The sequence below is a fragment of the Panthera uncia genome, assembly GCF_023721935.1.
Source record: "Panthera uncia isolate 11264 chromosome B3 unlocalized genomic scaffold, Puncia_PCG_1.0 HiC_scaffold_1, whole genome shotgun sequence".
NCBI lineage: Eukaryota > Metazoa > Chordata > Mammalia > Carnivora > Felidae > Panthera > Panthera uncia.
The window spans coordinates 32,834,821-32,852,313 of NW_026057582.1; the positions used below are offsets into that span (position 1 = coordinate 32,834,821).

Sequence of the window (17,493 nt, forward strand, 5' to 3'; positions counted from 1 at the left end):
AAAGTAGAAGTTAAGGCAAAAATAAAAATATATCTAAATAGGGGCGCCTGGGTGGCGCAGTCGGTTAAGCGTCTGACTTCAGCCAGGTCACGATCTCGCGGTCCGTGAGTTCGAGCCCCGCATCAGGCTCTGGGCTGATGGCTCGGAGCCTGGAGCCTGTTTCCGATTCTGTGTCTCCCTCTCTCTCTGCCCCTCCCCCGTTCATGCTCTGTCTCTCTCTGTCCCAAAAATAAATAAAAAAAAAAAAAAAATATATATATATATATATATCTAAATATACGTCAAATGTCAGTAATGGAAATGAAATAAAATCTTATTAAAAGAAAAAAGTATTCAGATTGGGGGGAAAAAACAAATTTAACATCAAGTCCTATACTTCTTTCAAAATCTAATATAAGTGGAGGAAATATTCACTTTAGGCTATAGACAGCAGAAATTAAGAAGGTGCTAAAAAAAAGAGGGGGGCGTTGGCAGGAGGGCCAGGGTGGCTCAGTCAGTTAAATGTCCAACTGAGATCAAGCCTTGAGTCAGGCTTTACACTGACAGCTCAGAGCCTGCTTGGGATTCTCTCTCTCACCCTCTCTGTGCCCCTCTCCCACTTGTGCTTGCTCTCTCTCGCTCTCTTTAAAAATACATAAACCTAAAAAAAAAAAAAAAAAAAGCAGGGCACCTGGGTGACTCAGTCAGGTGAGCATCCAACTCTTGATTTCAGCTTAGGTCATGATCCCAGGGTCACACTGAGCATGGAGCCTGCTTAAGATTCTCAGTCTCTGTCTCTCTCTCTCTCTCTCTCTCTCTCTCTCTCTCTCTTTCACACCTCCTCTGCCCCTCCCTTGCTGAAGTGCATGCACACAAGCACTCGCTCGCTCTCTTTCTCTCTCTAAAATAAAAAAATTAAGTTTAAAAAAGGAAGCGTTTCCTTCGGTAAGATTCTCAACCCCAGATGCTGTGCGCTTCTCTTTACAATGTACAACAATTGCTTTACATTATACGTTTGTAATTTATAGATTCAGACATGCCCATTCTAGATGATTTCTTCCCTCCTGCAGTTTTCATCTCTCATGTGTATTTAGAACTCCTGGTTTGCACAGTATTTTTCCACTGTTTTTAACTCATACCTCCTTCTGAGAGACATTTAAATAAATAAATAAATGTTTAAAAACAAAACTCACATTACCTGTTACTACACGTTTGTTTTTTTAATTTTTTTTACACATTTTTTTAAATTTTGTTTTTAAGTTTATTCATTTTTGAGAGATAGAGACAGAGCATGAGGAGGGGAGGGGCAGAGAGAGAGGGAAACACAGAATCAGAAGTAGGCTGTAGGATCCACGCTGTCAGCACAGAGTCCGACACAGGGCTCGAACTCATGAACTATAAGATTATGACCTGAGCCAAAGTCGGAGGCTTAACCGACTGAGCCATCCAGGCGCCCCTTACCTGTTATGACAAATGTACAATACATTATGATACCAATTTTGTTTTTACACCATGTACTCTCCCTTACCCCATTCCCACTAAGTTGAGAATGAATGATGTCCTGAATCCCTTTCCAGGGAAATTGATGGACAAGTAAGGATCCATGGAACTTTTTTCTAGACTTCTAAACAATTACATATAATTGTATATAACATATGTTACATAATATATATACATACATACATACATACATACATATATATATAGTGTAATATATATTGCATCATATATACAATTATATTCAAGAACTTTGAGTGTAGGACTGTTTCGGGAGCACTGTACAAAATGACCCAGTTCTCTGGGCTCTCTGTCACCATAAGGTTTTTACAATCACCAGGTATCAGGAGTAAGATCAAAGATGGCAGTGCTAATGGGCTGTAGCACGGGGTCATCCTAAGCGTGGGAAGAAGATGTCAAGTCCAAGAGATTAGAATCCAAATGAAGGACCAGGTTACCCTTTCCCAGCAGCATCTCCAAGGAAAGTAGTGACGTGGCTTCTGTACTGACCAGAAATACAGGCCAGGCCATTGATAGTCTCTGTGCTTTCTTCCTAGCACGCAGTTCTAAAGAACCAAAAAGCAAGTGGGCAATTTATGAATCTCCTAGTTGTAAACATCCCTACTCTGAGTATTAATATCTGGTATTTAATGATTACCTTCAAAATTCTAGACTCAATGCTAAGCCCTTTTACTTGGGCTATTTCATTCTATTCTTAAAATTATCGTATATCCATTTTACAAATGAGTAAACTGAGGTAGAGAAGAGTTAACTGACTTGCCCAAGGTCATAGAGCTGCTAAGTGATAGAGTTGAGATTCAGAGAGTCTGACTCCAGAGCCTTCTCTCATAGTGTGTATGTACCTCTCAATTCTCATTACCACATTTCTCACTGGAATTGAAATAGAAAACATTAAAGCAGCAACTATTCTTAGTAAGACTCGGTAGAGCCTCATTGCCTTGCCTCTTTCCTCCCTGTAGCTACATCAGCAAGGTAGATGTGCTGAATATCTTAGTTGCTGCTTCATATCGCCACGTGCCATCTCTGGATCAGATCTTGCAGCCGGCTGCAGTAACCAGGCTAAGGAACCAGCTTTTGGAAGCTGAGTACTACCAACTGGGTGTTGAGGTGAGGCCAAGACAAAACTTACCTCTACCCAATTGTAATGACTTGCCTTTGCCTGGCCTTGCAAACAGGTATTGTCATCTCTCAGTTGTCCTTGGCCATAGGGAAGTATCTAGAGCATGACAAGTTTGCCAGTGGGGAGTAATGGCAGGTGGGATGATGGGGAAGGAAGATGATTGGCAACAATGGGAAAGAATTGGTGTTTGGGACTTTCACTGGATTTAGGTGCCTCTCACTAAAAGGAGCAGTTTTTCCTCCAGATCTCCACAAAGACTGGCCTTGATCCCACTGGAGCGTGGCATGCTTGGGGCATGGCCTGCCTCAAAGCCGGGAACCTCACTGCTGCACGGGAGAAGTTCAGTCGCTGTCTGAAGCCCCCTTTTGACCTCAATCAGCTGAGTCATGGCTCAAGACTGGTACAAGATGTGGTTGAGTACCTGGAGTCCACAGTGAGGCCACTCCTGTCCTTGGTAAGAAGACAGCAGATGGAGAGTCGGTTCAGGGAGGAAAGCTCAGGAGCAGTAATGACCTGGGGAAAGAATCAGTGTCCACTCAGCTTATAGTGGCAGTACTGGCTCAGAGCTGCCAGATTTAGATTTTATTCTTTCCATTTTACATAATTAGGTAAGTAACTCTATATGGTTAGATAAGTAATACAAAGTCCATTTTAAAAAAAAAGCAAACTACAGAAAAGTATTTTTTAAATGATAAAAATTATACATAATCCCCTACCCAGACTTCAGTAATATCTAGATTTTGGTGAATTTTCTGTGTTATGTTTTTGAATGAAATTGGTGTTATAAACACAGTGTTACAGTATGATGGAGAATTGTAAAACTGTATTGTAAGGTTGTTTCCACATTACTAAATACTCTTTGAAAGCAATATTTTCAGAGGCTGCTGAGAATTTACTGAGTTTTATTTTTCTTTTGCACTCTCCTTTCCTGTCAGCAAGATGATGATTATTTTGCTACCTTGAAAGAACTGGAAACTACCCTTCGGACCCAGAGCCTCTCTCTGGAGGTGATTCCTGAAGGGAAAATCATGAACAACACCTACTACCAAGAATGCCTCTTCTACCTGCATAACTATAGCACCAACCTGGCCATCATCAGCTTCTACATGAGGCACAGCTGCCTACGGGAAGCGTTACTCCACCTCCTCAACAAGGTGGGACTCACAAACCCAGCTCTCAAAGAGCAGTGCCCACTCTGCCCACCTGGGTTGGCCCACTCAGCTTTAAGGGGAGTGATAGCCCACCTGAAACTTAACCCAGTGCTGAGCTATAAGATCATCTCTGGCAGAGTCAGGTAAAAATGGAAAGCTCTATCCATTTAGATTATGATTTGATACATGTGCAACAAGTCTTAACCTGGATCCTGGATTACCCCTGTGATTGGCAATGACAAATTTCATTCCTTCTCCCAAAACATACAGCGGAATCAAATAGTAGTTGACAGCATGGTCTCTAGAATGAGATAGTTGGTATAAGTGGTGTGACCTTGAGCAAACTTATCTACCTCTCTGTTTCCACATACCTCCCACCTGCCGTGGGACTATGTCCCACTGCTAACTCAGCTGCTGGTCTAGTCAGAGTTGTTACAAGGGCCAGGAAACACCCATGATCCTATATTTGGGCCCCAAATATCTAATGGGAGGAGAGTGTGCTCTCCTTTTTTCCCCTCTGACATCCTCTGTCCTCCTCCCACAAGAGGTGAGGGCACCACCGAAGTGCATTATTTCTTTGGAGCCATTGTTAAGCAGAGTCAGAACTGTTTCCCCTGACCCTTTGGTATTCACTTTTTTACAAGAATGTTCCAAGAATATTTTCGGAGGACTTGGCTAATTTGGACCAAATTTCATAGGAAAATATAGGAGTTCAATACTTCAGTTTCAATCTGCCACCCTAATTCAAAATGGCAGCCAGAGAAAGTTTACAAATGGACACATCTTCTAGGGTTGCTCCAGGTGAAGTCTACTGTTCACCGTCATGGTGACCATACCCCTACAGGACAGTGAAAGGGAAATGTTTTCACTACTGCCTTAGCTACTATTTCTTAGCTACTAACCAGGTTTCAGGAATAAAGTAAGAATTATTTTATTTAGGGTTTAATTGCTAAATTTTTCCTTTTCCTCAGTTTCCAAATGAGTTTTGAGATAAAGCTACCTTTCCTAAACACAAATTGAGAGTGGAAATCAACCAGTTCTGTTTCTTCTAACTGTTGACTAGTTCAGAGAGTTAATCTGCTTACTTACTTATCTTGGTATAAGCTGACAACAGCATTACCCTGCTTTACATTTGTCAGAGCTAGGAAAGAGCCTTCTTTTTATCTCCTATAATCATATTTACCCTTGAACCAAAATATCTTAATTCTCAAGCAGATAGGGAACAACAAAAAAACACATTGTGAAAACTACAGCTGACTGGCTAGAGCTGGAAGGTGTTCTGTTGCTGTCTCGTTCCCTGCCCTTTTCACCCCTTTACCTGCCACACTGCCCGAGAGTGAGCTTTCTAAATCGGAATACATGCTATTTATGTTATTCATAGTTCATGTTATTCACCTCTCTGAAAGGCCCTCAGAAGATCCCTGTGGCCATAAGATGAAGTCCAAATTCCTTGGCATGCATACAGGACCCACCCAGATCAGGCCCCCTGATTTCTCCAGTTTGTTTTCACAAGTTCTAGATATGCCCTACATTCCAGGCTTATGAAATTACTTACCTTACGCTTTCTTACCTCCGTGAATCTGCATGTGCTGTACCCCCTACCTAGAATACCCTGCCCCTCTTTGTTTTCTTGGAAAACTCCTGTTTATCCTATCAGACCCTCTCTGTTGAGCCTCCATAGAACACACAAGCAACGTCAGTCCCCACTTCCTACACACCACCACTGTATCTAGAGTACAGCTCTGTTACCGTGTAGATCCCACCGCATTGCAGCTGCTTCTTTACAACTGTGTCATCCCTTCTGGATCATGGAAGCTTAGGTTTTACCTCTCTGTGTCTTCAGATGCCTGGCCTAGTGCCAGTTATGAATGAATGAGTAGATGAATAGATTAAATAGAAGCTCTTAAGGTATTGCTCTTCTGAGAAATTCCCATTCCTATGGAGCTGATCCCCCTGCTTTTTAAAGTCCATCCTAAAACTTTTAAATTAGGTCTGGGTTTCTCAGTTAGGAACAGCCAGAATCAGAAAAGAAGTCCTCACCCACTGTGGATGTCCTCAAAGCTCAGAACTCTTCCAGTTCTAAATAGCTTGTACCCAGTGCTGCAAGGCCGACATGGTTATACTACTGTGAGTTTATAGCCATTCTTTACTCTCTATTAGTTATTCACAGTTTAAAGTCTAAATGCCCAGATGATTTTTTTTTTCTATGACTATAGAATGCGGATTTACGACACAGGGTCTCTGAACCACAGATGAGCTTCAGAAGGGAAGGGATTAGTATATGTGTGCACTTTCCTGAGGAGTTGATCCATAATGTTTATCTTTTATTCTTTCATCCAAGAAATATTTATTAAATAGCCAAGGGCTATTCTGGGCATTGTGGGAAAAAAACAGACAAAAATATCTGCCCTCATAAAACTTACATTATAGCAGTGAGACAGACAATAAACAAGGTAAATAAAACCTGTAGTATAGGTGATGAGTAAAAAGAAAAATAAAGCAGGGAAGGGGCAGGGATGGATGGGGCAGTTTTAGAAAGGATGCCCAGGGAGGGTGACTCAGTAAAGGCCCGAAGGAGGTGGGGAGTGAGCCGTGCAGATTATGGAGAAAGCGTAGTCTAGGCAGAGTGAGTAGCAAATGCAAAGGCCAGGGTGGCTCGAGCAGAGTGAGCTGGGGAAAGCATAGGAGCAGATAAGGTCAGAAAGGCAACAAGGGCCCAGTCATACAGGGACCATATATGGCCTTGTGGACATTGTGAAGGTTTGGGCTTTGTCCTGAGTGAGGAAAACCACTGGAAGATTTTGAGCAGAGGAGTAACATGATGTGACTTATGTTTTAACAAAACCATTCAGGTTGATTGGTTGGCATTAGACAAAAAAGAGGCAGGAGCAGAAAGTGATAGACCAGGGAGGAAGCTATTTCAATAATCCAGGCAAGTGATAATGATGCCTTGGCCAGGGTGGTCAGATAGAGCCAGATTCTGTATGTATTTTGATGGTAGATTCAATAGAATTTGCTAGTGAATTTTATACTGGGGAGGGGAGAGAAGATCTGACTGAATTTTAATCTGAACATCTAGAAGAATAAAACTGCCATCGGAGACAGGGAAAACTACAGAAAGAAGAGATTTGAAAGAAACAACCAGGAGTGAAGTTCTAGATGTATTAAGTCTACTAGATACCCGAGAAGACATTTTGAGTAGGCAATTGGATATTTTAGACATACACTTCTGGAGTTCAGGAGGAATGAACAGGATGGAAATAGGGATCTAGGCACAATCACCAAATAGTTTTAAAGCCATGAGACTGTATGAAATCACCAAGAGTGAGTGTAGAAAGAAAAGAGAATAGCTTCCTCCTAAGCCCTGAGGAAATTAAGAGGAATCAGCAAAGGAGATTGAGAAGAAGTAGCCAGAGAAGTAGAAACAAAACCTGGAGAGGGTAATGTCCTAGAAGCCAAATAAAGAAAATCTGGCCAAAAAAAGAAAAGGAGGAGGAAGCCATCAGCTATATCAAAAGCCATCAGCTATCCACCTGATAGATCAGGTGGAAAACAAGGGCACAGAATTTTAGATTTAACAATTTAGAGACCATTGGTGACCTCGGGGGCAGTTTTAGTGAGGTGATGGGTGCAAAAGCTTGATAAGAATGGGTTGAAGAGACAATCACAGGAGAGAAATTGGAGACTGAGAGCGTAGATGACTTTGTCAGGGAGCTTTCTGTTCAGGAAAGGAGAGAAGGGAGCAGTCATCAGAGTGGGGTTCTCAAAGGAATCTGTGACTCGTAAAATGTTAAGAAGCACCACTGTAGAAGGAAGCTGAAGGTGTGTGAGTGGAAGGAAATCCAGAGTGGATCCCAGAGAGTGCCAGAACCAGGCTCAATACTTGACTTTTTGCCTTGCCCTGCTGCAGGAGAGTCCTCCAGAAGTCTTCATAGAAGGCATTTTCCAGCCAAGCTATAAAAGTGGGAAGCTACACACTTTGGAGAACTTGTTAGAATCCATTGATCCAACTTTAGAGAGCTGGGGAAAGTACTTGATAGCTGCCTGCCAACATTTACAAAAGAAGAACTACTACCACATTCTATATGAGCTACAGCAGTTTATGAAGGTAATAGCCCCTTCCTGCCCTCTACATCTGTTGATGACAACCTGCCAACGGAGAGACTGTGCAAGATGAGGGAACAAGACTGTCATCTGGTCCCTGACTTCACTATTTGACCAACCCTAGAGCAAATCCATGTTGCTCTCTAGCATTGTTGAATAATGTTGGGATTTCCATTCTCATCCCAAAGAGACAAATCGTAACCTTGTCAGTAATGGCATTCTTTAGAGTTCAAGGAATGTGAAGGTAAAAAAGAGGTCTGTGGCAATTTCGAAATAAGCATGAGGCATGAATGCAGAATTCATAAGAAATAATAAATAAAGTGTTTTTAGAGAAGGTGCATGAAGGGAGAGGTAACAAGGTTCTCCCAATCTGTCCCAGGGTTGCAAACACTAAATCACAGAGAAATTGAACCATTCAAAGCCAAAGTGAGACCAAAGCCAAGCTGAATGGAAAAGCAAAAGTATCCTTTTTGAAGATCTCTTCTGTGATGGAATAAAGTCCTTCCCAGGAGCTCAGCCAGTCAGTTCACTTTAGAATCCCTTGGGCTTAGGAGTAACTGATACAAAATAGTTGTTCAACCCATGCTGGTGACTAGGCTTTATGGATGGGAATCAAGTCAGAATTTTCCTAACAGCCCCACCTTCCAATATCCCTGATCTCACTTGATCTGAACATTCATTTCCCTCTTATAGGACCAAGTCCGGGCCGCCATGACCTGTATCCGGTTCTTCAGCCACAAAGCAAAGACTTACACAGAACTGGGAGAGAAACTCTCGTGGTTGCTTAAGGCCAAGGACCACCTGAAGATCTACCTCCAAGACACCTCTCGCAGCACCAGAAGGAAGAAAACCACCTTCTTCCAAAAGAAGATGACTGCAGCTGATGTGTCCAGGTAGACCATGGCTCAGGGAACAATTAGGGTGGACAGAACGGCTAGAAAGGAGTGTCTGTTGGCGATGAAGCCGCTCTTGTCCATTCCTAAACCCTTGAAAGAGAACCACTCATCTAAAGGGGATCATTCCTGAGTGACAGTGTGCAGTACAAGCACGCAAAGCCTACAGAGGAGCTCATAGAAGAGAGTGAGGGAAGTACTGGGATGAGACTACATGCCAAATGCCTTCCAGTAGGCAGGTGGAAGAGGTCCTCAAGGTGTTGGCCTGGCCCATCTCCATCTTCCTCGCACACTCCTCCCTTCTCCCTTGCTGAGTGACAGCCACACTGGCCTCCTGGGGGCTCTTTCGCACACCAAGCCCTTCCCTCCTCTCAGTCTTTATACTTGCTTGCCCATTACACTCCCTCTGCTTACAACACAACATCCAAAGTAAATGCTGCACCCTGCCTTCATTGCCTTCATAGGCCCAGTCGCTAGATATTTTGTGTGTTTGTTCATTATTCATCTCTCCTCTCGCCTATGAAGTCTGTGAGGGCAGGGTTCATGTCTCTCTTGAGCTCTGTTGTTATCAGTGGCACATGGTGCTTCCTAAATACTTACTGATGCAGGGACTGGACTTTGTCTAGTTCCACGGAGCAGCAGTTAGTCTGTACAGGGCACCAGACCACCCTATCTTGTTGTAACTGATCAGAGGGTATTTTGGATTTCTTCTCTCTCCATATCATTTCTTTCATCTTTTCCATTGCCATCTTATCATGATTTCTCAGTCACCCGGCCCTAGTCCCTCCTGAAGCCCCTTGTGAGGCTATACTATGTGTCTCCTGTCACCATAGGCACATGAACACACTTCAGCTGCAGATGGAAGTTACCAGGTTCTTACATCGGTGTGAAAGTGCTGGGACCTCTCAAATCACCACCTTGCCTCTGCCAACCCTCTTTGGAAATAACCATATGAAAATGGATGTTGCCTGCAAGGTACCTATGAATGTTTCAGACCTCTCACAGACTATTCTCTTTCAAAAGCTTATCACAATTGTCATCATCTAGTTGTATTTCAGTTGTTTGTTTGATGGCTGCCTTCCCACTAAGACATGAGCCACAGAAGGCTGGAGATCAAATCCATTTTGATTACTCTTGTATCCCTAGTGCCTGGTGCTTGGTAGAGTCTCAACAAATATTTGTTGAATAAATGAGGCCCCTTATTCTTGATAGAGGGGCTACTCCAGTAATTATTGCTTCTTTATACACATTTCCCTCTCCTTTTCAGGTCATGCTAGGAGGGAAAAATGTGGAAGATGGTTTTGGAATTGCATTCCGTGTTCTGCAGGTATGTCTTGAATCACTCAAGACTTATTCTGAGAGCAGTCAGCACCTGACTTCAGAAAACTTTTATCCCAAGATAAAGCAGATTTACATATACATCATGAATGTAGTCGAGGTGGTTACCACAGAGCAGAGTCACATTCATGATTCTAGGACACATTGCCAAAAGCCAAGTAACCAAGGACAGATTCATCAAAAGCTATCAGGTCTAGAACAGCTCCTCACAGCTGTTCCCCTGCGCAGCCCCAGCTTGTGCTCTAAAGGGAGCATGGCTGAAGGATGTGGCAGGTGGGGGGAGATGGTCCTGTGCAACAGGAAGAGCCGCAGACAGCAAGGACTGCCCCTCCACACTCCATCTGCCCAGGTGCTGGCTCAAGGAGTACCTTTCCTGTTGTTTGTGGTGAGAAGACACAGGTGCAGCTGCGGCGCTCAAGAGAGTCTGGGGCAGGCACTGAAACCACAGGGGCAGAGTTTCTACAGACTACCCCCACCACACGGTTCCATGCAGACACCCTAAGGACCGTCATTCTCTGGGGTGGGAAGAGCACACTGTGTGTCTCAAGGATCAGTGGCTTCATGAATGATCGGACCGGTTCCTTTCTTTTCCACATATCAGTGTTGGAAAAGTCTCTGCACATGCAGCTACCCCTGGCGGGCAGGCAGGGCTGCAGCTCCTCCCAGACTCTGATGAGGATTGTCCTAGACCACGACCTGACTTAAAGGGTTTATCTGGTAGTTTCCAGCAAATCAGTCCTTTGGTGAACTGGTCTGTTTCCAAACACTGAGGCATCTCTCGATAGAGCACCAAGTGTCCACGGCAGCAAATACTAACCCCCAACATCCCTTTCCTAAGAGAAAGGTGGCTCATTAGAGAAAGAACGAACTGGGAAATTGGATTAGAATGTTTTCAGAAAATGTTAAATATACTATTTTAGATATCAAGGTTATGATTTTTATAGTTGTTTCTAAATGTCTGCCTAATTCCAAAGAGGAACTTTTTGCTTGTTTTTGTTTGTTTGTTTGTTACGTGATTTTTTTTTTTTTGTCATGACTACAATCAGTATGGCTTTCTACACCAAGCATAGTGGGAGCTTTTTAAATATTGCCTTCCTTCCCCTTGCTCATGTCCTCTGCTACCCTAAGGCCATCATTCCGTGTTCTGTTCTAGGACTTCCAGCTGGATGCTGCAGCGACCTACTGCAGAGCTGCCCGGCAGCTGGTGGAGAGGGAGAAATACAGTGAAATCCAACAGCTGCTCAAGTGTGTCAGTGAGTCAGGCATGGCGGCCAAAAGTGATGGGGACACCATCCTCCTCAACTGCTTGGAAGCATTCAAGAGAATTCCACCCCAGGTGTGCTCGCTTCTATACCTCTTTGCCCCTCTATCTGTTTCAGTGTCTTCATATCCCTTTCTTTATTTTTCTGTTCCCCGTAATGTACTCATAATGTACTGAAACTCTGTAAGATCCCTTCATGTTTCTGACTCCTCTGTAATCATGGCCTCACCCTAATCAGCCCTTCCCTGGAATAGTGGCCTCACCCTAATCAGCCTTTCCCTGAAAAGAAAATTCTTGATAATCTCTATACCTGGAAGGTGTCCCTCAATATCTATTGTCTAATATTTGCAACACCTGGAAATGTCTGTGGACGACCAATTTGAGCTTCTCCCTGTGATTGTAGAGGAGGTCAGGGTGAGTCTGTAGATGGCCTTTGAAGCATGTTGCCTATGAAATTGCCCCCCTCTGGCTTCTTTGTGGAGTTAACGAAGCCACATCCATTCATGAAGGCCAAGAACAGGCCTTTTGGGAGCTGTTCTTTCTCCTCAAATTCCCCAGCTTAGTGTTATCCCTAGCTTTCCTTTGGTGCCCTAATAGCAGAAGTTGAGTTTAAGGGATGCCTGGCTGCCTCAGCCAGTGGAGCATGCGACTCTTGATCTTGAGGATATAAGAAGTTCAAGCCTTACATTGGGTGTAGAGATTACTTACAAAATGAAATCTTCAAAAAAAAAAAAAAAGAAGAAGAAAAAGTAGTAGAGTTTAACAAGAGTCAGAATGACCAGGCTAAGACTAGATTGGGCCTCAGCTCCCATGCTGGGGACTCTTCTTCCTCTCACAACTGCTATTTCTGTTCTGCACAGGAGCTGGAGGTCCTGATCCAGGCAATACACAGTGATGACAACAAGGTGAGCAGAATTTTCTCCAAACCTGGTGTTGCTCCTGAATAGCACCTTTTCACCTTTGTCCCTTGCTCCCCACAAAACTTGTACCTCAGCTTCTTTGTTATCCAGAGATGGAGCTGGGGCCCAGATGGAGGTGCAGAAGGGAGAAAACTGAGAGAGAACGCACATTGACTCTGTGAGCCTTTCCTTCCCATTTCTTTATCCCCAAGACAAACATGTCCTAGGCTACTGTTGAATCTCCATTTTATATGCAGAGCTTTTCTGAGAGAGTCCTAGGAAATCCTTCATATCAGTCTTCAGGTTGACTGAATGAGGTTCTCAAAGTGGGCAGACATTTATTTATCCTGGAGGGAAAAGGGTACCCTGTACAGTAAGAAGGACACCCCACCCAACCCTTGACCAACAGATATCCATTAGTGTCTCCTTCTCTAGAACAGGCCATTTCCCTGAGGTCAGTGATCTCTTCCCTGTTGAGTAGGAAATCAGTGCTTTTGCAAGGAGTGCCAACCAGCATAGAAGTGCTCCCAACTACTCCTATTTGTGCCTAACTACAGGCTAATCTAATCTGTCTGCCATCCAGAGGAAGTCTCACAGGCCAGGAGAGGCATAGGAAAACCAAGCCAGACTGCCCTGGCCACTAGCAGTGGGAAAATCTGGCAGCTGAGTCCCTTGTGAAGAACACTAATGTCAGGCACATGGCTTTTTTTTTCCTTTAATTTTTTTAAATGTTTATTTTTGAGAAAGAGAGAGAGAGAGACAAAGTATGAGTAGGGGAGGGGCAGAGACAGAGACACAGAATCCTAAGCAGGCTAAAACACACGGCTCAAACTCACTAGTCATGAGACCTCAGCTGAATGTCCAACCGACTGAGCCACCCATGCACCCCTCAGGCACATGGCTTCTTATACAACCACAGAACTGCTTCCCATGGCAGTTTTGCTAGTCCCTGTACTGAATTTACCAGGCCTTCTTCAGCTGAGGGATTAGGAAGACTATGTTCTTAGCATTTCTTCATTTATGCATGCAACATCCAGATGACCTCATATAGGATAGGATTCTGATATTCTGAATTGTGGAGAATTACTATTTCAGAATCATAATGAGAATCCAGCAGCCAGGCCAGATACCCCGGTTCCCTGATCCCCAGACTGCAGACCTTTTCCAAGCCTTCAGTGAGCCTCCCCCTCAGCAGGACAGAGGCTTTGCCCTGGGAAAGACATGCATTAAAATCTAGGCAGTTGTTCTTTTTCAGGGTTTTTTTTTTTTTCTTAACACTGATTCTAATGCACTTAAGTGATCTTAGGCTAAGGTCTTGCCAAAAACCAGCCTTATTCAGTTCCTATTCCAGACTGTCTGGCAAAAATGCCCTCTTCCTATAGGTATGAATGTTGCCTGACAACTTATGATACTGTGTTTAACATACATAGGTGCTAAGTAGAGCCAAAGGCCTGGGTGAGAGTGAACATCATGGGGTAGCAGGTAGATACCCAAACAGCAGGACTTGATCATGATCACTTGTGAGCCTAGAGAATATTGGACATCTTCTAGCTTTAGCAAATTATCTGTAGCTGAGCTTCAGATAGAAAGATAGAAAGACTTCAGTGACCAAGACAAAAAAGATGGAAGATGAAATATGAAGAGAGAAGAGTCCCCTCCAACCACCAAGAGGGACTGTCACAGCAAAAAGTCAGCTGTTAGTAAAAGCTGAGGCAACTCGTTAGGGTCTTGCTATTGGCTGGCATAGCACACTGGCAAACCAGGGATGTGCTGGTGAGCTCGGGGCCCGGGAAGGTGTGGGCTCTAGTCTCCATTAAGCTGGGGATTTGTGAGATGGAGGGTCTCCAGAGTGCAGGAGAGACCACCCCTCACACCTGAAATTGAGACGCTTCAGATCCAAACAGCAAAAGTAAGTCAGTGTGAGATTATCCCTTAATTAGCCCTTTTCTAACTCTGTGTGTGTGTGTGTGTGTGTGTGTGTGTGTGTGTGTGTGTGTGTATGTGTTCATCCCTGAACTTCCTATTACAAGATTTTAAATTCAGCAGGTTGAAACCAAAAAATAGTGAAGGAAGAATCTTTGTGCCCATCGTAAGGGAGAGATATGATGGCTCATTCATTCATTCATTCAATCATTCACTTAATGCATGTTTATTGAACACCTGCCAATGCCAGGCCATGTGCTAGGCACCAGGAGTACAAGAAGTAGAAAAAGCGGACACTATTCTTGGCCTCATGGGGCTTACAATCTAGTCAAGGAAACAGACATCAGATAATCACCCAAACAACTATCAAATCATAATTTGTCAATGACAGTGCTGACCCAGTACTGACCCTGAAGCTAGCAGGAAGCTGGAGAGCCCAGGATAGTGAGGAGGAGGGCCTCAGAAGGAAGAGACAGAGACCAGATTCTGCCTGCCTGCCTGCTTTTCTTCTTTTTGAAATTTTTAGGTTACTTGTAATAATTATAAAATAACAGTGTAATAGGTTAACATCCGGAATATTTGAAGAGTTGCTACGATGTAATGAAAGACAAGAACCCAATCTTTAATTTGGTAGGTGAGAAGTGCTCTCGTCTGCCAAGCTCTCTGACACAGCTCTGTGTGTGTCGCTTCAGCATTGGTGATGGTCTCCTCATGGCTGTCTCTTATGCCCAATCGCCAGGTTCAGGCCTACCTGACATGTTGCAAACTGCGTTCTGCCTACTTGGTTGCCGTGAAGCAAGAACACTCACGGGCTGCAGCCCTTGTCCAGCAGGTGCAGCAGGCTGCCAGGAGCAGTGGGGATGCAGTAGTGCAAGACATCTGCACCCAGTGGCTTCTGACGAGCCACACCCGGAGCACCCACAGCTCAGGCTCCAGAAAGTGACCGTGTGCAGCGGACGCCTGACTACTATAGAATAGGAGAGATGGAGATGATCTCTACCTCTCCCCTCCTGTGCAGTGGGACTTCCCCGGCTCTGCCCCAGGTTGGAAAGAGCTGGATCGGACCCTACTTGCCACCTTGGGCAAGGATAGGACCTTTCACGCCACGCAAGTGCCATGTTTCTGTCAAACTGTGGGATCTACGTGTTCGTCCGGAGATGGCCAGTTCTTTCTACCTCAGCGTGAGTAAGTGTGTGTGCACGCTTCTGTGCACTCATGTTTACGCCTAAGCATTTCTGAACAAACAAAACTCTCCCCCACCAAAAAGAGGCACTTTACTTTAGACTTCTGGCAGTCTGCACACCTTCCCTGCGTTTTGGTTCTTAACCCGGGTCATCCTCTTTGTACACAGTTCCCTCCGTGTGGAGATGCTCAATGGCTCCTCAGAACTAGAAGGGTTTTACAGAGAATTATAGAGCAGCACCAAAAGGATTGCCTCTTTTCTTCCTTCTCTCCCCAAAATTCAGAGATGGCGAGGGGCAAGTGCTACCTGTGGAATAAAACTTCCGAGTGTGCCCTCTCACAAGCACAAGGAGTAACCATGAGTCTCTGGAAGGTAGTCTGAACAGAAGCGTCCTCAGGTGCTGGCGTCTGAAAGCTGTGGGTGCAGACAGTGAGGGGGCCAGAGCCCCACTCACCAGCAGAGGGGCACCATTGCATTCATGCTGTGGGGAAAGAAAGGGAAACCTCTCCACAAAGAATGCAGGGGGCTTACTTACAAACACAGAGCTGGCTTTTGTGAATATCCCTGCAGGAAAGAGAGAATGTGGCTCCCTCTTAGAGAGTCTGGGGAGAGAAATGGTAGCCAAGATCCTAGCCCTAAAATGGCTAGACTACCTGTTTGAGTTAACAGCCTGTTTGTGCTCCTTAAAATGGTCAGGAATCCACTTCCTCTTCTGTCCTGCTTCTCTACAGTCTCATCAGGACCACAGGGTGAATCCACAGAGGCCTAGGGTCATTGAGAAGGCAGTACACTTCCCTGTCTTCACAGAGGGAATCAGGGTTTGGGCCTGCAGACAAGAGTCAGAACAAAGGGATGATGAAAAGGTCCTGTCCAGTTGATGGAAAACCAGGTGAAGTACTCCTTTAATATGCACTGGCTTGTGTTCCCACACCAGATATGATTTTTTTTTTAATGTTTTATTTTATTTTTGAGAGAGAGAGAGCGCATGTGGGGGAGGTGCGGAGAGAGAGGAAGACAGAGAATCCAAAGCAGTCTCCAGGCTCTGAGCTGTCAGCACAGAGCCCAACCCGGGGCTCGAGCTTTCAGACCGTGAGATCATAACCTGAGCCGAAGTCGGACACTCAACCAACTGAGCCACCCAGGCACCCCCAGACATGATTTTAAAAGGGTCTGTTGTACTCAATGACTTGGATTTGCAAGTGAGGGCCCTAAGAAAAAGCTGCAGCTCTGAGCCTCCCACCAGCCAGAGCTCAGTCTGTTGATCTCACATCTGCTGCTGAAACAAACAGGAACTGGAAGCCAAAGTCAGTATCCCTGGTGCTTAGACCCTGTGGATTTCTTTCTGAACCAGGTTTTTTGGTAGTAAAAAAATAACCATCATGGGCATCTGTCAGATTCAAAGTTTTGGTCCTGTAGAGAAGAGAAGCTTCAAAGAAAATATTAGATCTCTTTTGGGGGAGGTTTAACAAGTCAAGTGGCTTTTCCTTCTTCGAGTCATACAATGTATCTGTCTTCCAGGAAACATCATTCCCTGGCATCCGCTTGTCCTTCTGAGTCTGCCCTCTTTGCACTGAACATAAGCACTTTATATGAATGGGTTGCAAATCTTGCAGCCCTTAATTTGGGATGTTAAAACCAGATTTTTCTGACTTTTTCCTCTAATTAGTTGAACTATAAAATAGGTAACCATTGACTAGACTGACATAAGATGACGCTAAAGGCCTTTGAGCATCACGCTGTGGTCTCCAGGGAAAAAAAAGTACATGTTGAAGGGTTGAATGTTTTACTACAAGCAAGCCACAATAAAGTGTCTGTCCTACCAGTTTCTTGCCTTCATGACTGTTTTGTGATGTCTCGCTCTTACCCTTCCCTTCCTTTTTGCTTTGTGTTCTGTGTGAAAAGAAAACGTGGGTGGGGAAGCTCAGATGGCCTTCAATTCTTGAACTTTCTCAAAATGATTCCCATCATAACTAATGACTCTTTGGTTAGAATTTATCTCAAGTTTCCAATGTGTTCAAAACTGTGAGTGTACTCTCTACCACCAGAAAACTTTTCCTTCAGTTGGGTTTGTAGGTAGAAATAGGTTATACATTCATCAGGTGTAATTGGTAAGTGAAAAGTCCC

The 17,493-nt window shown here is 44.3% G+C and overlaps 1 protein-coding gene across 1 annotated transcript in view; it reads left to right on the top strand.

Annotated features, from left to right (window-relative positions):
- ZFYVE26 (zinc finger FYVE-type containing 26) overlaps positions 1 to 17,191 on the top strand; it is a 69,252-nt gene extending 52,061 nt beyond the window's left edge. The window contains exons 33-42 of the mRNA XM_049612600.1: positions 2,457 to 2,604; positions 2,862 to 3,071; positions 3,553 to 3,771; positions 7,679 to 7,876; positions 8,566 to 8,765; positions 9,599 to 9,740; positions 10,033 to 10,092; positions 11,257 to 11,439; positions 12,225 to 12,269; positions 14,926 to 17,191. Of these exons, the coding sequence (XP_049468557.1) occupies positions 2,457 to 2,604; positions 2,862 to 3,071; positions 3,553 to 3,771; positions 7,679 to 7,876; positions 8,566 to 8,765; positions 9,599 to 9,740; positions 10,033 to 10,092; positions 11,257 to 11,439; positions 12,225 to 12,269; positions 14,926 to 15,129 (1,609 nt within the window). The 3' untranslated portion in view covers positions 15,130 to 17,191. The remainder of the gene's footprint in view (positions 1 to 2,456; positions 2,605 to 2,861; positions 3,072 to 3,552; positions 3,772 to 7,678; positions 7,877 to 8,565; positions 8,766 to 9,598; positions 9,741 to 10,032; positions 10,093 to 11,256; positions 11,440 to 12,224; positions 12,270 to 14,925) is intronic.
- Positions 17,192 to 17,493: the final 302 nt, after the last annotated feature.